We start from the raw sequence: 22,658 nt of genomic DNA, 5'->3' as shown, positions 1-22,658 counted from the left end.
AGTGGGAGCAATACCAACCCTTACGAAGAATTGCAAGAAGTACAAGACGCGGGGGGGAGAGACTCGTCGCTTACCATTACTCCGATTACTCCTCTTGTACCCAATGCAACTACTGTACCTGAAGCTACTGCACCAACTGCAAATTTACCTCTACAATCAGAACCTATTATACCTCATGACGAAGGCACATCAAACGCTCAAAACCAAGACAACGCTGAACCCGATAATCCACTCAGGAGGTCATCTAGACAAAGAAGGCCTACTAATTGGGATGATTATGTTACCTACCTGACTGAAATGGATCCCGGAAAGCTCAATGATCCTATCTCTTACAATGAAGCCATTAGCAGTGATCAGTCTTCTGAATGGAATAAAGCAATGATTGATGAGCTTGAATCCATGAAGAAAAATGACGTTTGGGATTTGGTAGAATTACCCAACGGTGTCAAACCAGTAGGATGTAAATGGGTGTTCAAAACAAAACTGGATCCGAATGGGAACGTTGAACGCTACAAAGCGAGATTGGTTGCAAAGGGCTACACTCAGAAAGAGGGAATTGATTATCAAGAGACGTTTTCACCTGTCTTTCGTAAAGATTCATTAAGGATCGACATGGCCCTAGTAGCTCATTTCGATTTAGAGCTGCATCAGATGGACGTTAAAACCACTTTCCTTAACGGAGACTTGGACGAAGATGTTTACATGAAACAACCTGAAGGCTTTAAACCTGAAGGTCAGGAGCATCTAGTCTGTAAGTTGAAGAAATCCATTTACGGGTTAAAACAAGCATCACGTCAGTGGTACCTCAAGTTTGATGAAGTCATGAAGAAACAAGGTTTTATGAAGAATCAAGTGGATCAATGCACCTACCTCAAGATGAGTGTGAGTAACTTTACTATACTTGTCCTTTATGTAGATGATATTCTATTGGCAAGTAATAGTTTAGACATGTTGCATGAGTCGAAGCGTTTACTCTTGCATAACTTCGACATAAAGGATCTTGGAGATGCTTCTTACGTCATTGGCATCGAAATCCACCGAGATAGACACAAAGGGATCTTAGGATTGTCTCAAAAGGCTTACATAGATCGTGTCCTTACACGTTACAACATGCAACAGTGCAAACCCTCCGTCGCTCCAGTAGTTAAAGGAGGTGTTTTCGGTTCATTCCAGTGTCCGACAACATAGGTTGAAAAGGAGCAAATGAGCCAGATACCTTATGCGTCATTAGTCGGGATCTTGATGTATGCTCAAGTCTGTACTCGCCCAGATATCGCTTATATTGCTGGAATGCTAGGCCGTTATCAGACTAATCCTGGCCTAGATCACTTGAAAGCAGCTAAGAAGATACTTCGATATCTGCAAGGGACGAAAGACTATAAACTGACTTATAGAAGAAGTGATCATTTAGAAGTGGTGGGCTATTCTAATTCTGACTTTGCCAAATGCAAAGATGACAAGAAATCCACTTCGGGCTATATCTTTATGTTAGCAGGCGGCCCAATCTCATGGAAGAGTCATAAACAACAGTTGACCACAACTTCCACAATGATGGCAGAGTACATTGCTGTTTATAACGCAACCTGTCATGGAATGTTGCTTAGAAATCTAATCACTGGACTCAAAATCGTTAATTCCATTTATAGACCATTGAAGCTTTACTGTGATAATTCAGCTGCCGTTAGTTTCTCGAACAGTAACAGTTCGACTGGAGCTGGTTTATATCTCGATACAAAATATTTGTTCGTACGTGAACGAGTTGAGGAAAATAATCTTTGTATCGAGTATATTAGTACTAAAGATATGCTTGCGGATCCGATGACTAAAGGTCTCCCTCCTAAGGTTTACGAAGAACATGTTCGGAATATGGGATTTAGTAAAGACCTTATTTGAGCATATTGTACTAGCTTATGTTTTATGATTAATGAAATTTCCTCAGTTTGATTTTGTATGTCTCTTAGAATATGTTCAACCGGTATAATGGCATATAGACAAATAAAGTTACAAATCAAACAAAGGGCTTATGCGTATTTTGATCATAACGATTAGGTTTTAAATTAAGGCTATAGTATGATTAATGGGGGTCCTGAGTCGCATAATGATTCAACGGCTGTATTTCTCTGCTATAGTACTTGTTTAAGGCTAAAATGAGTGTTAACTCCTGATCAGGCTTATCTAATACTCATGGTAAATGATTACTCGGCTAAGTGGGAGAATGTAAGATTAAATATATTATGTTTAATATTTAATCATATAGCCATTATAATCATTTACATAATATAGATCAAAATATATAATAACCTATTAAATAATTAGTTGGTAATTGTTGATGGACCATATTATCCTTATTAACTAATTAGGTTTCCTCCTGGGTGCTTATATAAGGAGAATTATGTGGAGGTTATTAGGTTACACACTCAATCAGATAACCTAATCATAACATCATCATCAACATCGTCGACCTCCCTCTCCCATAACCGATTCACTTGTCGGTTTTCTTAGTCACCATCATCAGTCAGCACCCTAAGGAGGAACCAGATCACCTTGACAAAGATGTCGAACTCCATGTCGTCTTCTCTCACTGGATTCTCCACTGCATTGTCTGCGGTGACAGGTATGTTTTCATGTTTTCCTTTATGTTTAAACAGAACTGATTCAACACTTGAAAAAAACCCTCGGCACAAAAAAAGATTCAGTCTATGTATGTATGTATGTATGTATGTATGTATGTATGTATGTATGTATGTATGTATGTATGTATGTATGTATGTATGTATGTATGTATGTATGTATGTATGTATGTATGTATGTATGTATGTATGTATGTATGTATGTATGTATGTATGTATGTATGTATGTATGTATGTATGTATGTATGTATGTATGTATGTATGTATGTATGTATGTATGTACATATAGTGGATGGAACTAGGAAAAATGCGAGAGGTGAAGAAGGGGGTGCGTGTGTGTTTGTTAGTTTGTAAGTGTAACAGAGGCTTGTGAGTTGTCGTCTGCAATGTAATGGATCAGAATGTGCAGAGGCAATATCAAACACATTTCATCAAATTTGATCAGAATGTCATCAAATTCATATAATCAAGTGCAAGTGTGTGATTGGTAACTCAATTGAAGCTAAACTCACAAAGGAATCAGTATCATTGACGTGTAATTTGTCAGAAACAGCGCTGCTACTGCAGCTGCTAAAACACATTCAATCAGATAACCTATCATAACATCATCATCATCATCGACCTCCCTCTCCCATAACCGATTCCCTTGTCGGTTTTCTTAGTCACCATCATCAGTCAGCACCCTAAGGAGGAACCAGATCACCTTGACAAAGATGTCGAACTCCATGTCGTCTTCTCTCACTTGATTCTCCACTGCATTGTCTGTGGTGACAGGTATGTTTTCATGTTTTCCATTATGTTTAAACAGAACTGATCCAACACTTGAAAAAAACCCTCTGCACAAAAAAAGATTCAGTCTATGTATGTATGTATGTATCTACATATAGTGGATGGAACTAGGAAAAATGCGAGAGGTTAAGAAGGGGGTGCGTGTGTGTTTGTTAGTTTGTAAGTGTAACAGAGGCTCGTGAGTTGTCGTCTGCAATGTAATGGATCAGAATGTGCAGAGGCAATATCAAACACGTTTCATCAAATTTGATCAGAATGTCATCAAATTCATATAATCAAGTGCAAGTGTGTGATTAGTAACTCAATTGAAGCTTCATCGAATCGAATATCGAATTTTTGAATAATTCGAATCGAATTATTCGAATATTTTTTATTTTCTTTTGAATTCGTATTCGATTCGAATTCGATTAAAACTTACCGAATTCGATTCGAATTCGTATTCGAATAAAAAAACCAATTCGTATTCGATTAAAAATTCGAATTCGAATCGAATTCGAACAAATTCGATTTAATTCGGATTCTTTAAAAACATGTAAAAAACTATCAAAATGAAACATAAACTTTTAAGCAGCCATAAAGCACGATATCACATTAAAAAATTTCAAATAAAGTACCATAAGTCTAAATTCAAAACAAGAAGTCGGGAATAACCACTCCATATTACAAGTTAATATTTTTAGGGTTATAAATCTATTGATAGATTTGTTACTTAGGTTTTAGTATGGGTCATGTAGTGGGTTTGGTAATGGGTCATTTTAATACTTGGAAAAAAAATTGAAAATAATTTATAGTATAGCTTAATAAAAGTTATATATGTATTATATATAAAAATAATAAATAATAATGTATAATATTTATTCGAATTTCGAATCGAATCGAATTTGAAATTATAAATTCGTATTCGATTTACTTGACTCGAATTGAATCGAATTCGAATTCGAATTATTTTAATCGAAACGAATTCTTGATAATCGAATCGAATTTAAACGAATTTCGAATTTTTCGAATTCGAAACGAATTCTGAACACCCCTACATAACATCATCATCATCATCGACCTCCCTCTCCCATAACCGATTCCCTTGTCGGTTTTCTTAGTCACCATCATCAGTCAGCACCCTAAGGAGGAACCAGATCACCTTGACAAAGATGTCGAACTCCATGTCGTCTTCTCTCACTGGATTCTCCACTGCATTGCTGCGGTGACAGGTATGTTTTCATGTTTTCTATTATGTTTAAACAGAACTGATCCAACACTTGAAAAAAACCCTCTGCATAAAAAAAGATTCAGTCTATGTATGTATGTATGTATGTATGTATGTATGTATGTATGTATGTATGTATGTATGTATGTATGTATGTATGTATGTATGTATGTATGTATGTATGTATGTATGTATGTATGTATGTATGTATGTATGTATGTATGTATGTATGTATGTATGTATGTATGTATGTATGTATGTATGTATGTATGTATGTATGTATGTATGTATGTATGTATGTATGTATGTATGTATGTATGTATGTATGTATGTATGTATGTATGTATGTATGTATAGTGGATGGGGACTAGGAAAATGCGAGAGTGAAGAAGGGGTGGTGTGTGTTTGTTAGTTTTGTAAGTGTAACAGAGGCCTCGTGAAGTTGTTGTCTGCAATGTAATGGATCAGAATGTGCAGAGGCAATAATCAAACACATTTCATCAAATTTGATCAGAATGTCATCAAATTCATTATAATCAAGTGCAAGAGTGGATTAGTAACTCAATTGAAGGCCTAAACTCACAAGGAATCAGTATCATGACGTGTAATTGTCAGAAACAGCGCTGCTACTGCAGCTGCTAAAACTTCATGTTACTTCGTTTTGAATTCGTTGATAAAAATGTCGATAACGATGACGAACACAACATTGTGTTCTTGTAAAGCTCTGCTATTCTCTGTAATTTTTGTGAAAATTGAAAAAAAATTGGTGTGGTCGCCGGAGAGAAGAAAGGAGATTGGGGGAATACTTGGGGGGTAAGGTCGAAGTGAAGTTTAAAATATAGGGTGTTGTGTTGAGGAATCAATCAAACACAAGTGGAAAAGACTATATTACCCTTTGACCGTTAATAAGTGACGTTGACTTTAAACAGATTTTAACACCGGGGGGGGGGGGGTAATATTATAGCGTTTTTCAATAGTTGAGGGGTAAGACAACAAGATTTTCATTTTAGGGGGTAAGGTTGCCAATCGCATCTAAAACCAGGGGGTAAAACTGCAGTTTACTCTTAATAAAAACATATAATTATATATAATTTTTCAAAATTAATAAATAGTTTTTTCAGTTTTTTTTAAACGGTGACTTTCTTTTTGAGTGACCCAATGTCACACTGCCTAAATGGCGGCCCTAGCCAAGATCTGCCCAGACTACGTTGTTTTAACCGGGCCCGTGTTGGGTTGGTCAGGCTTGGTTACGCCGTTTCCCAGGAAACCGTACTATCTCCACACGAGTTGCCTCGCTGAAGTAACCGCCGGATGAAAACCGGGGTGCAGCTCAGGATCAAACCCTCCTCGGTGGGTTTATTACCATCATTGCCCAACCACTGAGCATAAACCCAAGATTATATCGGTTAGAAAACCAAGTCTCCTACCACTATGCTATAAATCGGGCTAAATAGTTTGTCGGTTGTCACCACTATCTATCAACCCCCAGCAATCATACGAAATCAATGTTCATATTCCATACCCATCAAATCCAACTTTTCGTACAACTATCCACAGCACGAAAACTCTAGAAACCATCACAACCTTCCCACACGCATAAACCACCACCTATCAAGTTGAACCAATTCTTAAAAAAAAAATGGCGGATGAGGTGAAGTTGCACGGAGTTACAGGGAGTCCATACGTCTGCAGAGCGGTTATTGCTCTGAATCTGAAGGAAATCAAGTATGAATTTGTTGCGGAAGATTTGAGCAACAAGAGTGCTGATTTACTTAAATATAATCCTGTTTATAAGAAGGTGCCGGTGCTGGTACACAACGGGAATCCGATATCGGAGTCTCTTGTGATCGTGGAGTATATTGATGAAGTCTGGAAAGGAGTTCCGATTTTGCCTCAGGATGCTTATGAGAAGGCTCAGGCTCGATTTTGGGCTAAATTTATGGATGATAAGGTGATGAATAATGATTTTGTTGTTATTTTTTATAATTCTACTTGTTTTTGTGATTATTCAAGGGTAATATGTACTTGATTTTGTTTTCTACTTTTATTCAAGTGTTATGTACTTGATTTTGTTTTCTAGTTTTGTAACCTGATTGGTCAAATTGTTCTATTAGCGGTTGACCAGATCTAGATCTGTTCAGTGATTAACGTTGACCAAAAAATTTCAAAACATCCATTGACTTTTAGCAGATCTTAAAAACGTCAGCTAATCCTTAACCTGTAGGTTAAATCTCTACATGTGCAGGGTTAAGACTTGGCTAGCGCTTTTTACTAAAATCTTGGGGTTTTCACCACAAATGCGGGCTTAGCCTGCGCTTTTTCCAAAAAAAATGTAAGTTAAATCCTGGATGTCTCAACCGGTTGAGCTGATGTGACGGCAGGGGAAATAGGTAATGAGGGGGTAATAACTTTGGTGAAGGCTAATCTTCATGTCTATTTTTGATTTTTTTTTACAACTTTGACTATTTTAGTAATATTCCCATTTATAAATCCCATCGGACCAGTAGTGCAGGTGATGCGACCGGTATCTGGTCTGATTCTAATAGCATTGTCAATTTTGTTACATTTGATATTTTCTTACGATTTAACTATAACTGATATTACATTATGGGGTATGTTTCAGTGTTTTCCTGCAGTATTTAAGGCTGTTAGCAGCCATGGAGAGGAGCAAGCTGTTGGAGAAGCTCATGAAGCATTTCAATTTCTGGAAAATGAATTGAAAGTGAAAGGCAGCAAGTATTTTGGAGGTGATAACATCAACCTGGTTGATATTTCTGCAACTTTCGTAGCCTTTTGGGTTGGAGCAGCTGAAGAAGCATTAGGAATAGAGCTGTTGCCCAAAGACAAGTTTCCAAAGTTAACCGAATGGAGTGATAACTATGTTAACTGTCAAGCTGTGAAGGATAGCTTACCTCCAAGAGAAAACATAGTTGCTTTCTTTAAGAAGCGGTTTGGTAAGGCGTAATATGTTGGTGAATTATGGTTATGAAGTTGGTGTGTTTCTTCTGTTCATTGATGTGTCAATAAGCAGCTTCTAGGAGCTGGTTTGTCAATTAAGATGTAGTATACTAGTATGTAAGTTTTTGGTTGTTTACTTGTTTTGTTACGTTGTTGAAATTGATAATTCAAAGTTATCTTTTGTTTTTTTATTTTATTCTTTACTTGTTTATTATGAATAAGACTAGATCTACCTCGTGCCTGTGACGGGCCGTGTTGTGGGGGCAAATTGGTGGGACGAGTAGGGGCCAGAGTAGCCCGTCTCACAGTGTAGAAGGGTGTTGTGACTATTGACGTGTATTAACGATATGTAGAATCATATCATATTACCTGTATATTAAAAATTAAATTAAAAATTAAAATTAAAAATTAAAAAAGTATATTAAAAACTCAACTGAATGAACAGTAACATATATACTAATAAAAATTACCTGTATATTACCTGTATATTAAAAACTCAACTGAATGAACAGTAACATATATACTAATAAAAATATAATTGAATTAGTACAACATCAACTAACGAATGAGTAAATGGTATTGGGTATCAGTACCGGTATCAAATTTACCAAACCGGGTGTATTTTTGGTGCCGCTTCGGCACCGGTATTCATCGGTTTTTACCCTCAAATACCGGTGCCGTACCAGTACCGACCGGTACCGAGCCGTACCGTACCAGTTATATTCGGTACCGGTACCCACTTTTGGAGATTTCGGTAACGGTATTTTCGGTACCGATTGGTACTGAGCTCATCAAATCTTGTAGTAACGTAGCAATGCAAGTAATTGCACTGTTTAAATTACTTTTCATACACACAGTAAGTAAACTATATTTCGTTTGAATGAGGTTTTGTATACACAACAACTATTTTGCTTTATTTTTTGTCTTTTTCTGTAATAAATAAATTGTAGCATGTAAATTAACTTAGATATTTAGATTATTGATGAGCAAATCGTATCAAATCATGTAATCAAACCGGTATGGTTAATCATGTAAATTAACCATACCTGTATTTATTGATTTTTACCTTCAAATACCATATTGTATCGTACCGAGCATTTTCGGTGCCGGTACCTAATTTCGATAATTTTCCGGATCGGTACTTTCGGTGCCATTACCGGTACCGAGCTCATCCATATTTTATCGTGTTAGCATCGTAATAACTGAACTGAAAACAACCGAATTTTCCACGTGTAGGACGCGTGGGTCCTATTATTATATATTATGTTATTTAAAATCGCTTTTTTTTAGGACGGAGTGACTATTTTTTTCACGACATTTTATTTATGTTTTGATATTCAGTATCTGCTTGCCGTTACTGACACACGTTTTACAGTCATTGGGTCCCCGCCGCAACGCGCGGATGGAAAACAACTAGTTAAATTTAAAATTTAACTCACTTTATAGTAATTACTAGTCTAGGTACTCGTGTGTTACAAGGGTGGCTAAATAGGAAAACTAAGTCCTTTAAAATTGTGAAGTAAAAATTATAATTTTATATAAGTTGAAATATTAACAAAAATGTTAGAAAGTACACGAAATAATTGAAATACATGAATAGGGAAAAAAATAACAACTCATTTGAAGATCTCTTTATAAACAACTTTATATATACCAAAAGCATCGAAATTGACAACGGCTTCATCAACATAGATCATCGGCGTCAAACAAACGGAGGAAATCCACATGGAAGAAAGATCGGCAACCGAGTAGTGTCTTACCGGTTAGAGGGAGTGCATCAGCAATTCTTCGTTTCATCGTTTGCTGAGCAGTGGTGGCTACGTTCTCTCTATACCTGTGTACCAAATATATATTTATTAAGATGAAAGTTGAGCTGTAAAATTAAAAGCTACATGGCACAATTTAAAAGCAACTACAATAGCTACATTACTCTTATGAGAAAGACTAAAGGAGCATCAACAATACTATCTCTCGGTTTGTAAATATAAAGAAATAAAGAATACATGAGGTAAACTTATTTCTTAATTAAAAAAATAAACGAAGTAACTAACTCTACATGTAACCTTCTTAACCAGACCAAACCGACGCTTTATTTAAATGACACGTTTGAAGTGAAAGAAAAAATTCCATTACTTATAAAAATATTAAATTATAACATTGAACTGAAAAAATCGAATAAAAAAATCACAAATCGTTATTTATTTATATACGAGAACACCATGTATTAGTTCATCTGAAACCCTTGTTTATATGCAAGCAATCACATCTTCATCCTACTATAATACAAAACAAACAAAAAAAAAAAAACATAATTGTCATAATCACTGTAAAATTAAACCAAACAATTTTGAATAACATGAGTTTATTTTCGATCTATAGAAACATACATGGTTAGTTATTTACTCATCGACCATCGTTGACCTTAGACCTAGAATTGGCAGAACCACTCTCTTGATCCTTATCAACAACCTGATTTTACATAACCCCTTAATTAGTATTTTTTATAAATTGAGGAATGACAATAACAATCACTAAAAGCACCAAGAAGAAAAAGAAGGGGTGAAATAGCTTTTGAAATCGTTGATAAGAAGGAAGCAGCAAGAACCTTGTAAAAAATTTACGATGAATGAGCGGTTTCTGGAAGCTGGTATGTTTGGGTGTTGGTGTAGTGTGGTAGCAGAGGAGTGTAAAGATGCACATTCAATCCGGTTTGAAAACTGAAACCGGCTAACCAACCGGAACAGAAACCGGTTTGTAGTTGGTATACATAGAACCGGTTCAAAGCTGGTACAACCCGTAGGTTTTTAACTGGTTTGTATTCCTCTCATTTGAACCCGCTTTAAACTTGAACCAAACCGATAAAAAACCAATCAAAACCATAAGAAAACTATTAATACATGATATTTAACTCAAAGTTCAAGTGAAAGCGAAAAAGTAACATTTAAAAGCACAACAATTGCCATTGGTGAAAGGGCTTTCTTGGAAAAAATCCACACTTTATTATCAAGAAAACAGATGTACTTCAACTGATCATCTTAATACATATATAATTTCACTATGAGAGCATATATATACCTCTAAGAATTTGAAGAACACATGTAACATCAGTGGGTGGCATGCTTTAAGTGGGTAGTCGTCGTCACCTTGAAACACATCACCTTTGACCTCTTTCAACTCAGCTCACAATCATCCCTAAAACACATAAATATTTTATATGGTTAATTAAATCATTAGAACATATCCCTTTCAATCCTATTCAAAACAACACTGGAGGTCACCTAAATGGGACATTCAGCTACTTACATTATAACCGTCAATATACGATTTAATAATCCCTTCCGAGACAATTAACTCTTTTTACATGATCAGTCGCAATAATATTTAAAAACAATTAGAAAAGAGGGGTTATGAACTCACCTCAAGTGTATACACACTTGGCTAGATTTCCACATGCTTGTTTCGACCAAAACCCCCAAGCCGTCATTCACTGGTGCTTGCAACTGACACCGGCAGCCCCTATAGCCCTGTCCTTGGTTTATCAGCCTTAAAATCACCTCTTATAAGTTTTGTGACAGCCTCCAATCACACCTTGATCGTTTTCCTCAAATCTGTTTACGGACATATGATTCTTACACTACTATCGGCCACAAACCATATGTGAAACACCCAGCATTATTGTCCCATGTGCGGTCTGCTTTGGCAGCCCAAACCCGCTACTATTCGGTACCTTTTGGCCACCGATTTCAGGCGCCTAATACAGCCAACTTGGCTGCCAGAAATATCACGTATCATCGCTGCTCTGTGCGCCTTGACTTTGTCCCGAAACCATTCCCCAAACACAAAACACTGCCATCTAATCCGTTGCCCTTTTCTGGCTGCTTAATGTCGCGGTTCAACCATTTTTTGGTTAGCTTTATTTTTATCCAAATCAAATAGCAAAAATTCAACCATTTTTGTATGCATAAGCGTAGGTGCCAAATAAGACATTCTTGCCTACAAATAAACCAAATACATACCTGAAGCAAAAAAAAAAAAAAAAATCAACTTATCAAGATTATTTTGATATGGTGTTGAGTAAATTAGAATTGTTCCCACCAAGTCAACCTGTTATAGATGACCTGGTCATCAGCAAAATAATAATCGTCAAGTGATACGAAAAACACTATCAGGAAGATCCATATTAACCCGAAAGCCAAAGCTCATCCTATCCACATGTGGACAACTAATGAAACCAAAACTACAAATCCACAATATACAATCTATCTAAAAAAGTGAAGAAAGCCTTAAACGTCAACTAACATAAACTAAAAGCAAAGTAACATATGTCAACACGAAAATCATGCCAACACCAATCACAAATTTAAAGGAGAAAACCACCAGGTTGATCATTCATTATGTCAATTTAAGGTCGCAAGCGTAGTCAACTGCAGCATATGCTCACCATGAAGCTCATTCAAGGTCATCTTAGATTGGTACTATGGTAAAACAAACTTAACATGCATAACAAAGATGTCAACAGTCAACACTATAGTAAACAAAGTTAATACGCATGATAAAGATGTGAACATCAGTAGGCTTATAATCTTTACAAAAATACAACAATTGAGTCAACAATATAAAAACCACATGAATATAACATATAACCTAAATCTAATTAAAAACGTATCAAATCGATACACACCAAGACAACCTTTCTCATCGTAACAAGAAACACCACTGAAAATATTTTCAAGCAAACAATCAACAACAATACAGATTCAATCAAATATTCACTTACATGATGATGATTGTTGATGTTCGCTTCTTGATTCAACATGTAACTGAGCTTTCGACGAAATATGATGATTAAAAACCACCACCTCTGTAATCACCGTTAAGGCTTCCACTGTATCAACCTTCTTCATCATAACCACCACCATATGCACCGTCTCACCACCATGTAACTGAGCCTTCGACGAAACACATGTACTCAAGATTAGTGACGATAGTTTTTGGTTGACAAAAGAAAGATGGAAGGACATTCTGAATAAACCCCCAAATCACTACTCAATCTGCAAAACCCTATATGCCCTCTGTTTTGCAATAAATAGTGAAATTACCTATCACTTAGCCCTCGATTTGAAAAGACGATGATATGATACGAAATTAAATAGATTCAATAACTGAAGAACACAAAAAATTGAAAGACCGCTAACCTGATTGTTTTATGAATAAGAACGACAGAGATTAGGATCGTAGATGATGAAGGAACACGATTAGGGTTTTAGGAAGAAAGCAGAACGGCTGAAAGGGGAAGAAAACTATTAGCGTGAAAGGAAAAGAGGAGAAAAGTATTGCCGCTCAATTCTCAATTTCCTAGCTTGTCAGCAATGCCACATATTGGTCAAATGGTCAAACTTATTTTGCTTTAATATAAAAGATAGATTTAAGAATAATAATAAGTGGTTTTAATTTATTTTAGAGTAAATTGCTATTTTAGTCCCTGAGGTTTGGTCCAAATTGCCATTTTGGTCCAAATAGTTTTTTTCTCCTCTGGATCCCTGACTTTTCCATTTTCTTGCCATTTTGATCACATTGCCTAACTTAGTCTAAAAATCTGGTTATAACCAAAGGTATTTTTGGCATAACTTGGGTTAGTGATAAGGATCACCGAGTGCAAAATTTGCAACCACTAGAAACAACTCTGTAATTAGTAAACCACTGGAACCAAGTCTGCAATATTTGCAAACCACGTGGACCAACCAGACATTCAACTCTCTCTTTAATTTTAAATGTTAACATGTCTATTCTAGTGATCATCCCGAGATTAAAAGGAAGTGCCCCAAACACTTAGGCTAATTTTGTTTTTGTTAGTGTTTTCTCTTTATCAGTTAAACTATGTTGTTACCCGATGTCGCGCATTGTGACGACGTCACCTAAGTTGTTTGTAGTTAGCGGAATTATAGTCGTTAACAGTCTTAATACATACTGTGACACCCCAGGAAAACCAGTGAACGATGTAACTTACCTAGCTTCCTCAGTGAGTGCGTACCAAATTTCGGGACGAAATTTCTTTTAAGTTGGGGATAATGTGACAACTCGAGTTTCTGACTTTCACTTTCGCATTAAATGCGCGTTGACTTTGACTGTTTAGTTGTTTGGATTGTGGACTTGAAATTGTACGCGTTGTGTTTTAATGAAACGTATTGTCGTTTTGCCTATATGTGATTACTTGCTGTGGTAGAAAATAATATTAGAATTATTATTAAAACACTTAGTCTAGATCACGAAACATGACATACAGTTCGAAGGATCTCGAAACATATCCTTCGATTCGAAGGATCAACTTTCGGTTCGAAGGATCTCGAAACATATCCTTCGACCAAGGACTCTATCCTTCGACATCTTTCGGCCCAGTCTTTCTAATGGGCTTGGCCCATTCCTGTGAAACGTTTATATACGTGAATGCATGAAAGTCGACAGTTAGTTTCAAAAAAAACCCTAGTTCCCTTGTGTGTGTGTGACGGCATAGCAGACCCATTCTCTGTTCGAAGGATTTCATTCCGTAATCCAGATTTTCGGACGTGATTAATTACTTGTGAGTGCATAACCTAGCATACCGAGCAAACCAAGGTGAGTTCACACTCTTACCAAGGCATGGGATTCCCGGGGTGTTGGGAATGGGATTGAAAGGATAAGGTTGAATAGATACACTACTGACACTATGACTAGACTACCATATTACTATCCTCGGATGTGAAGGATACTTATACTGATCACTATCCTCGGTTGTGAAGGATACTTATACTGATCACTATCCTCGGATGTGAAGGATACTTATACTGATCACTATCCTCGGTTGTGAAGGATACTTATACTGATCACTATCCTCGGATGTGCAGGATACTTATACTGATCACTATCCTCGGTTGTGAAGGATACTTATCGATACGAATAGTCTAGTGGTTATACAACATGGGAAGCCCCCACCAATAGAACGTACTAACGGCCCAGTAGAGCCACCTGTTACATACGAACTTACTATTACGCATTTACTTTCTGTGAACTCGCTCAACTAGTTTGTTGATCATTCTGTTACATGCCTTGCAGATCGTTAGGTACTTGGAGCTTGCACTGGAGAAGCGGGTCGTTGTGGGCAAGGATCGTGGTTTCTACGTTGAACTATTATGACATTTGAAACTATTAACTATTGTTGGTTTATTTACTATGCTTCCGCTACATTTTAAAACTATGGTTATGTTTTGAACACCTGTCGTATTGAATGGATGGTTTACATTTATCTTACTTAATATTAATTACATGTTCAATATGATTGGTGGCTTGATCCTGGTCAGTCACGCTCCCAAGCGGTGATACTCCGCGTGTGGATTTTGGGGGTGTGACAGATTGGTATCAGAGCCATTGGTTATAGAGAACTTGGTTTTAATATGGGAAAACGTTTTTATTAAAACCAGACTATAACCAGAACAGTGCTCTCAACGATCCACAACGACGCTTCGCTCCACGTGCAAGACTCAACTTCCTAGGTAATAAGGTTTATGTTTATTGCCTACATGCTAGAATTTGCATAGAACTTTGCTCGTAGTATGCTTACATTACCTTGCTCACAACTTGTCATTGCATGAGAATACTTATGTGCTTACACTCTTCTGTCATCGCACTATTCGCGAACCTTTCTCACTTATGTTGCCTTTGATGTGAAGATCAATGGCCGCACGAATTACCATGACTCAAGCCCAGCTAGAGGCTCTCGTTGCTGCGGCAGTTGCAGCCGCCCAAGCAGGTAGTATACCCTGCAGTATAGACACTAGGATCTTTAGATCCTACATTAATTCTCGTACTTAACTTTGCCCTATTCGTACACAATAGGTCAACCCGCTCAGCAACAACCTGGGTGCACCTTCAAGAATTTCATGGATTGTCGTCCTAGCTCGTTCAGTGGCACGGAGGGAGCAGTTGGACTCCTCCACTGGTTTGAAAAGCTCGAGTCGGTTTTCGAAATGTGTGAATGCCCTGAGGCTCGCAGGGTGAAGTTCGCCACTGGCACACTTGAAGGGATTGCGCTCACTTGGTGGAACGCACAAGTGCAGATCTTAGGGTTGGCAGCTGCTAACGCCACACCCTGGAATGATTTCAAAGAACTGATCAAGAGGGAATACTGCACTAGAGAAGACATTCACAAGTTGGAGGACGAGTTGTATAACTTGAAAATGGTTGGTTCGGAAATCGAAGCTTACACCAAGAGATCGAATGAGTTGGCTGTGTTATGTCCAACTATGGTGGACCCTCCATACAAGCGAATTGAGTTGTATCTCAAAGGTTTGGCACCAGAAATACAGAGCCACGTTACCTCGGCTAACCTCAACAACATCCAGGAAATCCAGCGTCTCGCTCATCGCATCACCGATCAGGCAGTGGATCAGAATAAACTGCCTAAGCGTATCAGTGCTACTGCTACCGCTACTGCTTCTACTACACTTGCTACTTCCAGTGAAAGTAAGAGAAAATGGGATGGGGATTCTAGCAAGGGATCAGCTTCAGTGCAGTCGCAAGCTCAACAGCGAAAGACAGACAGTTACCAGAGTCCCAGTCAACACTCCTCAGGCAGCCACAGACAGGGAGGGTATCGAGGAAACCTTCCAAAGTGTAACACCTGCAACAAACATCACAGTGGCCAGTGTAATAAGGTTCGTTGTCAAAGATGCCTCAAGATGGGTCATGAGGCCAAAGATTGTAGAAGCGCTCGACCTGCAAACCAGAATCAGCAGCAACCCCAGGCACAGCAGAATCAGCAGCAGGGTAACAAAGGGTGCTTTCATTGCGGTGCAGAGGGTCACTTCAAAAGGCATTGCCCTCAGCTGAACAGAAACCAGAACAACAACAACCGTAACAACAATCAGGGTAATGGTAACAACAACAACGGGGGAAACAACAACAACAACGGCAATGAAGCTCGTGGTCGTGCTTTTGTGTTGGGTCGAGGAGATGCAGTGAATGATCCCAATGTGGTTATGGGTAAGTTTCTTCTCGACGATATTTATGTTACTGTCTTATTTGATTCGGGTGCTGATACAAGCTATATGTCATTGAAAATGAGTAAATTATTAAAACGTACACCAACGCCCCTAGACACCAAACACGTCGTAGAACTAGCCAATGGTAAAAGTGTAGAAGCCGCACAGGTAGTCAAGGGTTGTAGTATTGTTCTAGCGGGTCAGACTTTCTCGATTGATCTCATACCCATAGTTTTGGGTAGTTTCGACGTCGTCATCGGTATGGATTGGTTATCCCAACATCACGCGGAGATCTTATGCAAGGAAAAAGTTATTCGTATTCCTCGCTCCAGTCAGGAACCTCTCGAAGTACAAGGTGACAAGAGTGGTGCTGTGGTTGGCATCATCTCTTTCTTAAAGGCGCAGAAATGTTTACGAAAGGGACATACTGCCATTCTGGCACTTGTCACTGACGCATCAGCAAAGGAAAAGAAGCTGGAGGATATACCAGTTGTGCGTGATTTTCCTCAAGTGTTTCCTGAAGATTTACCTGGTTTACCTCCTCATCGTCAAGTCGAGTTTCAGATTGAGTTAGCTCCTGGAGCAGCACCAATAGCCCGCGCACCGTATCGTTTAGCTCCAACCGAACTGGAAGAACTGTCGAAGCAGCTACAAGAGCTCTTGGAAAAGGGCTTTATTCGTCCAAGCTCTTCGCCTTGGGGAGCTCCAGTGTTATTTGTGAAGAAGAAAGACGGTACGTTCAGGATGTGCATCGACTACCGCGAACTCAATAAGGTGACGGTGAAGAACCGTTATCCTCTTCCGCGCATAGATGACTTATTCGACCAGTTGCAAGGGTCGTGTTACTATTCCAAGATTGATTTAAGGTCAGGGTATCATCAACTGAGAGTCCGGGATGAGGACGTCTCCAAAACCGCTTTCAGAACTCGCTACGGTCATTACGAGTTTCTTGTCATGCCATTCGGGCTTACGAACGCGCCTGCAGTCTTCATGGATCTTATGAACAGGGTGTGCAAACCCTATCTCGACAAGTTCGTCATTGTTTTCATCGACGACATCCTGATTTACTCCAAGAGTCAGGAGGAACACGAGCAGCACTTACGTCTTATTTTGGAACTTCTTCGAAAGGAGCAACTGTACGCAAAGTTTTCAAAATGCGACTTCTGGCTTCGTGAAGTCCACTTCTTAGGCCATGTGGTGAACAAGGATGGGATTCATGTCGATCCATCCAAGGTTGATTCGATCAGAAACTGGCCAGCACCACGTACACCGACAGAAATACGCCAATTCTTGGGTTTGGCGGGTTACTACAGGCGATTTATTAAAGACTTCTCTAAGATCGCGCAACCACTTACTATGCTAACACAGAAAGGTGTCGTTTACAGATGGGGTAATACGCAAGAGACCGCTTTTCAGTACTTAAAGGATAGGCTTTGCAGCGCACCTATTCTTTCATTGCCAGAGGGCACGGATGACTTCGTGGTTTATTGTGACGCATCGATACAGGGGCTTGGTTGTGTATTGATGCAGCGGGATAAAGTTATTGCCTACGCTTCGCGGCAACTCAAGGTTCATGAACGGAACTACACGACGCACGATCTAGAGCTGGGAGCTGTTGTTTTCGCGCTTAAGATATGGCGACACTACCTGTACGGTACCAGGTGCACGATTTACACCGATCACAGGAGTCTCGAGCATATTCTTAAGCAAAAGGATTTGAATATGCGTCAACGGAGATGGGTTGAACTTCTAAACGACTATGAATGCGCCATCAAGTACCATCCAGGCAAGGCCAATGTTGTGGCTGATGCCCTCAGTCGGAAAGACACTCTACCGAAGCGCGTGCGAGCGCTACAGCTTACTATTCAGTCTAGTCTTCCCTCTCAGATACGAGCTGCTCAGATGGAAGCTCTGAAACCCGAAAACGTCAAAGCTGAAGCCTTACGCGGCTCAAGGCAACGCATGGAACAAAAGGAAGACGGCGCCTACTATGTAACGGGGCGTATTTGGGTCCCACTTTATGGCGGTTTACGCGAACTTGTAATGGATGAAGCTCACAAGTCTCGCTATTCGGTACATCCAGGGTCGGATAAAATGTACCACGACATCAGCACTACTTATTGGTGGCCTAGTATGAAGGCTCACATCGCTACGTACGTTGGAAAATGCTTAACCTGTGCGAGAGTCAAGGTTGAATATCAGAAACCAGCAGGCTTACTTCAACAGCCCAGGATACCACAGTGGAAATGGGAAGAAATTTCCATGGATTTCGTTACGGGCTTACCTAGATCCCAGCGTGGGAATGACACTATCTGGGTGATCGTTGATCGACTCACAAAGTCTGCTCACTTCTTGGCTATCAAAGAAACGGATAAGTTTTCTACCTTAGCAGACATCTACTTGAAAGAAGTTGTTTCGAGGCACGGAGTGCCCACCTCTATTATTTCGGATCGCGATGCACGATTCACGTCAGAGCTTTGGCAAGCGATGCACAAATCCTTCGGCTCACGTTTAGACATGAGCACAGCATATCATCCTCAGACGGATGGGCAGTCTGAGCGAACTATCCAAACCCTAGAAGACATGCTTCGAGCGTGTGTCATCGATTTCGGTAACGGCTGGGAAAAGCACCTCCCTTTAGTGGAGTTTTCATACAATAACAGTTACCACACCAGCATTCAAGCCGCTCCATTTGAGGCATTGTACGGACGTAAATGCCGGTCACCTCTCTGTTGGGCAGAGGTGGGGGATAGTCAAATTACGGGTCCAGAGATTGTAGTGGACGCCACAGAAAAGATTGCACAGATACGACAACGCATGGCGGCAGCACGCGACCGTCAGAAAGCCTACGCGGACAAGCGTAGAAAGCCATTGGAATTTGAGGTCGGGGACCGGGTTTTATTGAAAGTTTCACCCTGGAAGGGTGTGGTTCGATTTGGTAAACGAGGCAAACTGAATCCGCGGTACGTCGGACCATTCGAAATCTTAGAAAAGATTGGCAAAGTAGCCTACAGATTAAACCTACCAGCTGAACTCGGTGCAGTTCACAATGTATTTCACGTGTCGAATCTGAAGAAATGCCTTTCAGATGAGACCCTTATAGTTCCTTTTAAGGAACTCACTATCGACGAGCGGTTGCAGTTCGTCGAGGAACCAGTTGAAATCACGGACCGGGATGTTAAGGTCCTCAAACACAAGAGAATCCCTCTTGTTCGAGTTCGTTGGAACTCCCAGCGTGGCCCAGAGTATACCTGGGAACGCGAAGACCAGATGAAAGAAAAGTACCCCCAGCTATTCGAAACCAATGCATCCACTTCTGAGGCTGAAGCTACTACTACTGAATTTCGGGACGAAATTCCAAATCAACGGGGGGATGATGTGACACCCCAGGAAAACCAGTGAACGATGTAACTTACCTAGCTTCCTCAGTGAGTGCGTACCAAATTTCGGGACGAAATTTCTTTTAAGTTGGGGATAATGTGACAACTCGAGTTTCTGACTTTCACTTTCGCATTAAATGCGCGTTGACTTTGACTGTTTAGTTGTTTGGATTGTGGACTTGAAATTGTACGCGTTGTGTTTTAATGAAACGTATTGTCGTTTTGCCTATATGTGATTACTTGCTGTGGTAGAAAATAATATTAGAATTATTATTAAAACACTTAGTCTAGATCACGAAACATGACATACAGTTCGAAGGATCTCGAAACATATCCTTCGATTCGAAGGATCAACTTTCGGTTCGAAGGATCTCGAAACATATCCTTCGACCAAGGACTCTATCCTTCGACATCTTTCGGCCCAGTCTTTCTAATGGGCTTGGCCCATTCCTGTGAAACGTTTATATACGTGAATGCATGAAAGTCGACAGTTAGTTTCAAAAAAAACCCTAGTTCCCTTGTGTGTGTGTGACGGCATAGCAGACCCATTCTCTGTTCGAAGGATTTCATTCCGTAATCCAGATTTTCGGACGTGATTAATTACTTGTGAGTGCATAACCTAGCATACCGAGCAAACCAAGGTGAGTTCACACTCTTACCAAGGCATGGGATTCCCGGGGTGTTGGGAATGGGATTGAAAGGATAAGGTTGAATAGATACACTACTGACACTATGACTAGACTACCATATTACTATCCTCGGATGTGAAGGATACTTATACTGATCACTATCCTCGGTTGTGAAGGATACTTATACTGATCACTATCCTCGGATGTGAAGGATACTTATACTGATCACTATCCTCGGTTGTGAAGGATACTTATACTGATCACTATCCTCGGATGTGCAGGATACTTATACTGATCACTATCCTCGGTTGTGAAGGATACTTATCGATACGAATAGTCTAGTGGTTATACAACATGGGAAGCCCCCACCAATAGAACGTACTAACGGCCCAGTAGAGCCACCTGTTACATACGAACTTACTATTACGCATTTACTTTCTGTGAACTCGCTCAACTAGTTTGTTGATCATTCTGTTACATGCCTTGCAGATCGTTAGGTACTTGGAGCTTGCACTGGAGAAGCGGGTCGTTGTGGGCAAGGATCGTGGTTTCTACGTTGAACTATTATGACATTTGAAACTATTAACTATTGTTGGTTTATTTACTATGCTTCCGCTACATTTTAAAACTATGGTTATGTTTTGAACACCTGTCGTATTGAATGGATGGTTTACATTTATCTTACTTAATATTAATTACATGTTCAATATGATTGGTGGCTTGATCCTGGTCAGTCACGCTCCCAAGCGGTGATACTCCGCGTGTGGATTTTGGGGGTGTGACACATACACTCCATATATTTATAAGATTTTAAGTGAAACTGCTATGTACCAGAGGATAATTATAAGGAGAAACAAAAAGGAATAGTACACCAACTTCGCCCTAACTACTTCCCTAAGCACATAATACATCAATGCTCATCATAAGTTTTACATAGAGCAAGCAAAGAGACGTGGCAAGACGTGGCTGTTTCAATTTTCGTTTGCCTGGTCTTCCCCTTAGCTTTTCTTCCTTCAAATTTAAAGATCATACATAAACAAATTGATGTGTCTGAAAGACAACATAATATTATAGCATAAAAACCGTCATTTTAATAATTGTTTGTTGTAAATACTGTTTGGAATAGTTTAAATGTTTGTTTATGAGTATTTTACAGACCCCTAAGTGAAATAAAAGATTTACGAGCCAGAACTGAAGATTACTGAAGATGTACAGAAGGCAGGCCCAAGGCAGCCTGGAAAGCGAGTACGAGTCGTGAGCCCCAAGGCAAGACACCGACGTACTCAGTGGAAACCCTAGATCAATAACAATAATTTTCCCTTATTTACGGGCTATAAGCCGGGTTAGGGTATACGGGTTGTAAACCACCCAACTTACAAACGGGAAGTATATAAAGATAGAGATGTCATAGAACCCTAAGTTTGGACGAAAAAAGAGAAGAGAAGAGAAAAAGGGTTGTTGAAGTTCACGGGATTCAAGATCGGAGATTCGGCAAAGGATTCAAGGAAGATTAACGTACAGGAGGACAATTGTTCCTTACTAAGTTAGCACCCTTCGTATTATAATTTCCTGTGATTGTTTGTCATGTATTCAATGAATTCTTTAGCTTTGTTTGGTACTATGAGTAGCTAACCACGTAATAGCCGGTTAGGGTAGGATGATTCTTGTTATTTTGCATTAACTTGGTTGATTTTGTTATGAAAGTGTCTTTTTAGTAAGGTTTGCTTATGAACTTGTGATAGTGTAATCTATATGTTGAGTATCGATGTTTAATTGAGTTTGCATGGATGATTTAGGTCTTTCTATGAGGTTATGCATGTTAGATCTGCATCATTTATCTTTAGGCTATATATCGATCGTTAGTCTAGGGCTGTATGCTTAGTAGGCAAAGGACAAACTTCGTTGGGTATTGGTAATGCATACGGATCACCTACGGGAAGAAACCGATTATAAAGGTTTAGAAACTAGATAAGGGTTTGCTTTAAATTGTGTAACCTGGATAGTAATTCGCTTAGTTCGTTAATCTGTGTTGTTGTAGCAATATAAGAGACTCT

The 22,658-nt window shown here is 39.2% G+C and overlaps 1 protein-coding gene across 1 annotated transcript; it reads left to right on the top strand.

The window, feature by feature from the left end:
* Nucleotides 1-6,058: 6,058 nt before the first annotated feature.
* On the top strand, nucleotides 6,059-7,775 carry LOC110865393 (probable glutathione S-transferase). Its single transcript, XM_022114640.2, has 2 exons — nucleotides 6,059-6,574; nucleotides 7,247-7,775. Exons 1-2 carry the CDS (start codon nucleotides 6,263-6,265, stop codon nucleotides 7,586-7,588), a joined length of 654 nt encoding a protein of 217 aa, XP_021970332.1. The 5' UTR covers nucleotides 6,059-6,262; the 3' UTR covers nucleotides 7,589-7,775.
* Nucleotides 7,776-22,658: the final 14,883 nt, after the last annotated feature.

This window comes from Helianthus annuus, chromosome 6, assembly GCF_002127325.2.
Source record: "Helianthus annuus cultivar XRQ/B chromosome 6, HanXRQr2.0-SUNRISE, whole genome shotgun sequence".
Taxonomy (NCBI): Eukaryota; Viridiplantae; Streptophyta; class Magnoliopsida; order Asterales; family Asteraceae; genus Helianthus; species Helianthus annuus.
This window is presented reverse-complemented; position numbering and strand designations above follow the sequence as displayed.

What these genes read in the sequence shown, in the direction of transcription:
- LOC110865393 (XM_022114640.2), top strand. Translation starts at nt 6,263, where the DNA reads ATGGCGGATGAGGTGAAGTTGCACGGAGTTACAGGGAGTCCATACGTC. An exon ending in CTAAATTTATGGATGATAAG is followed by an intron (nt 6,575 to 7,246) that starts GTGATGAATAAT and finishes GGTATGTTTCAG; the next exon opens with TGTTTTCCTGCAGTATTTAA.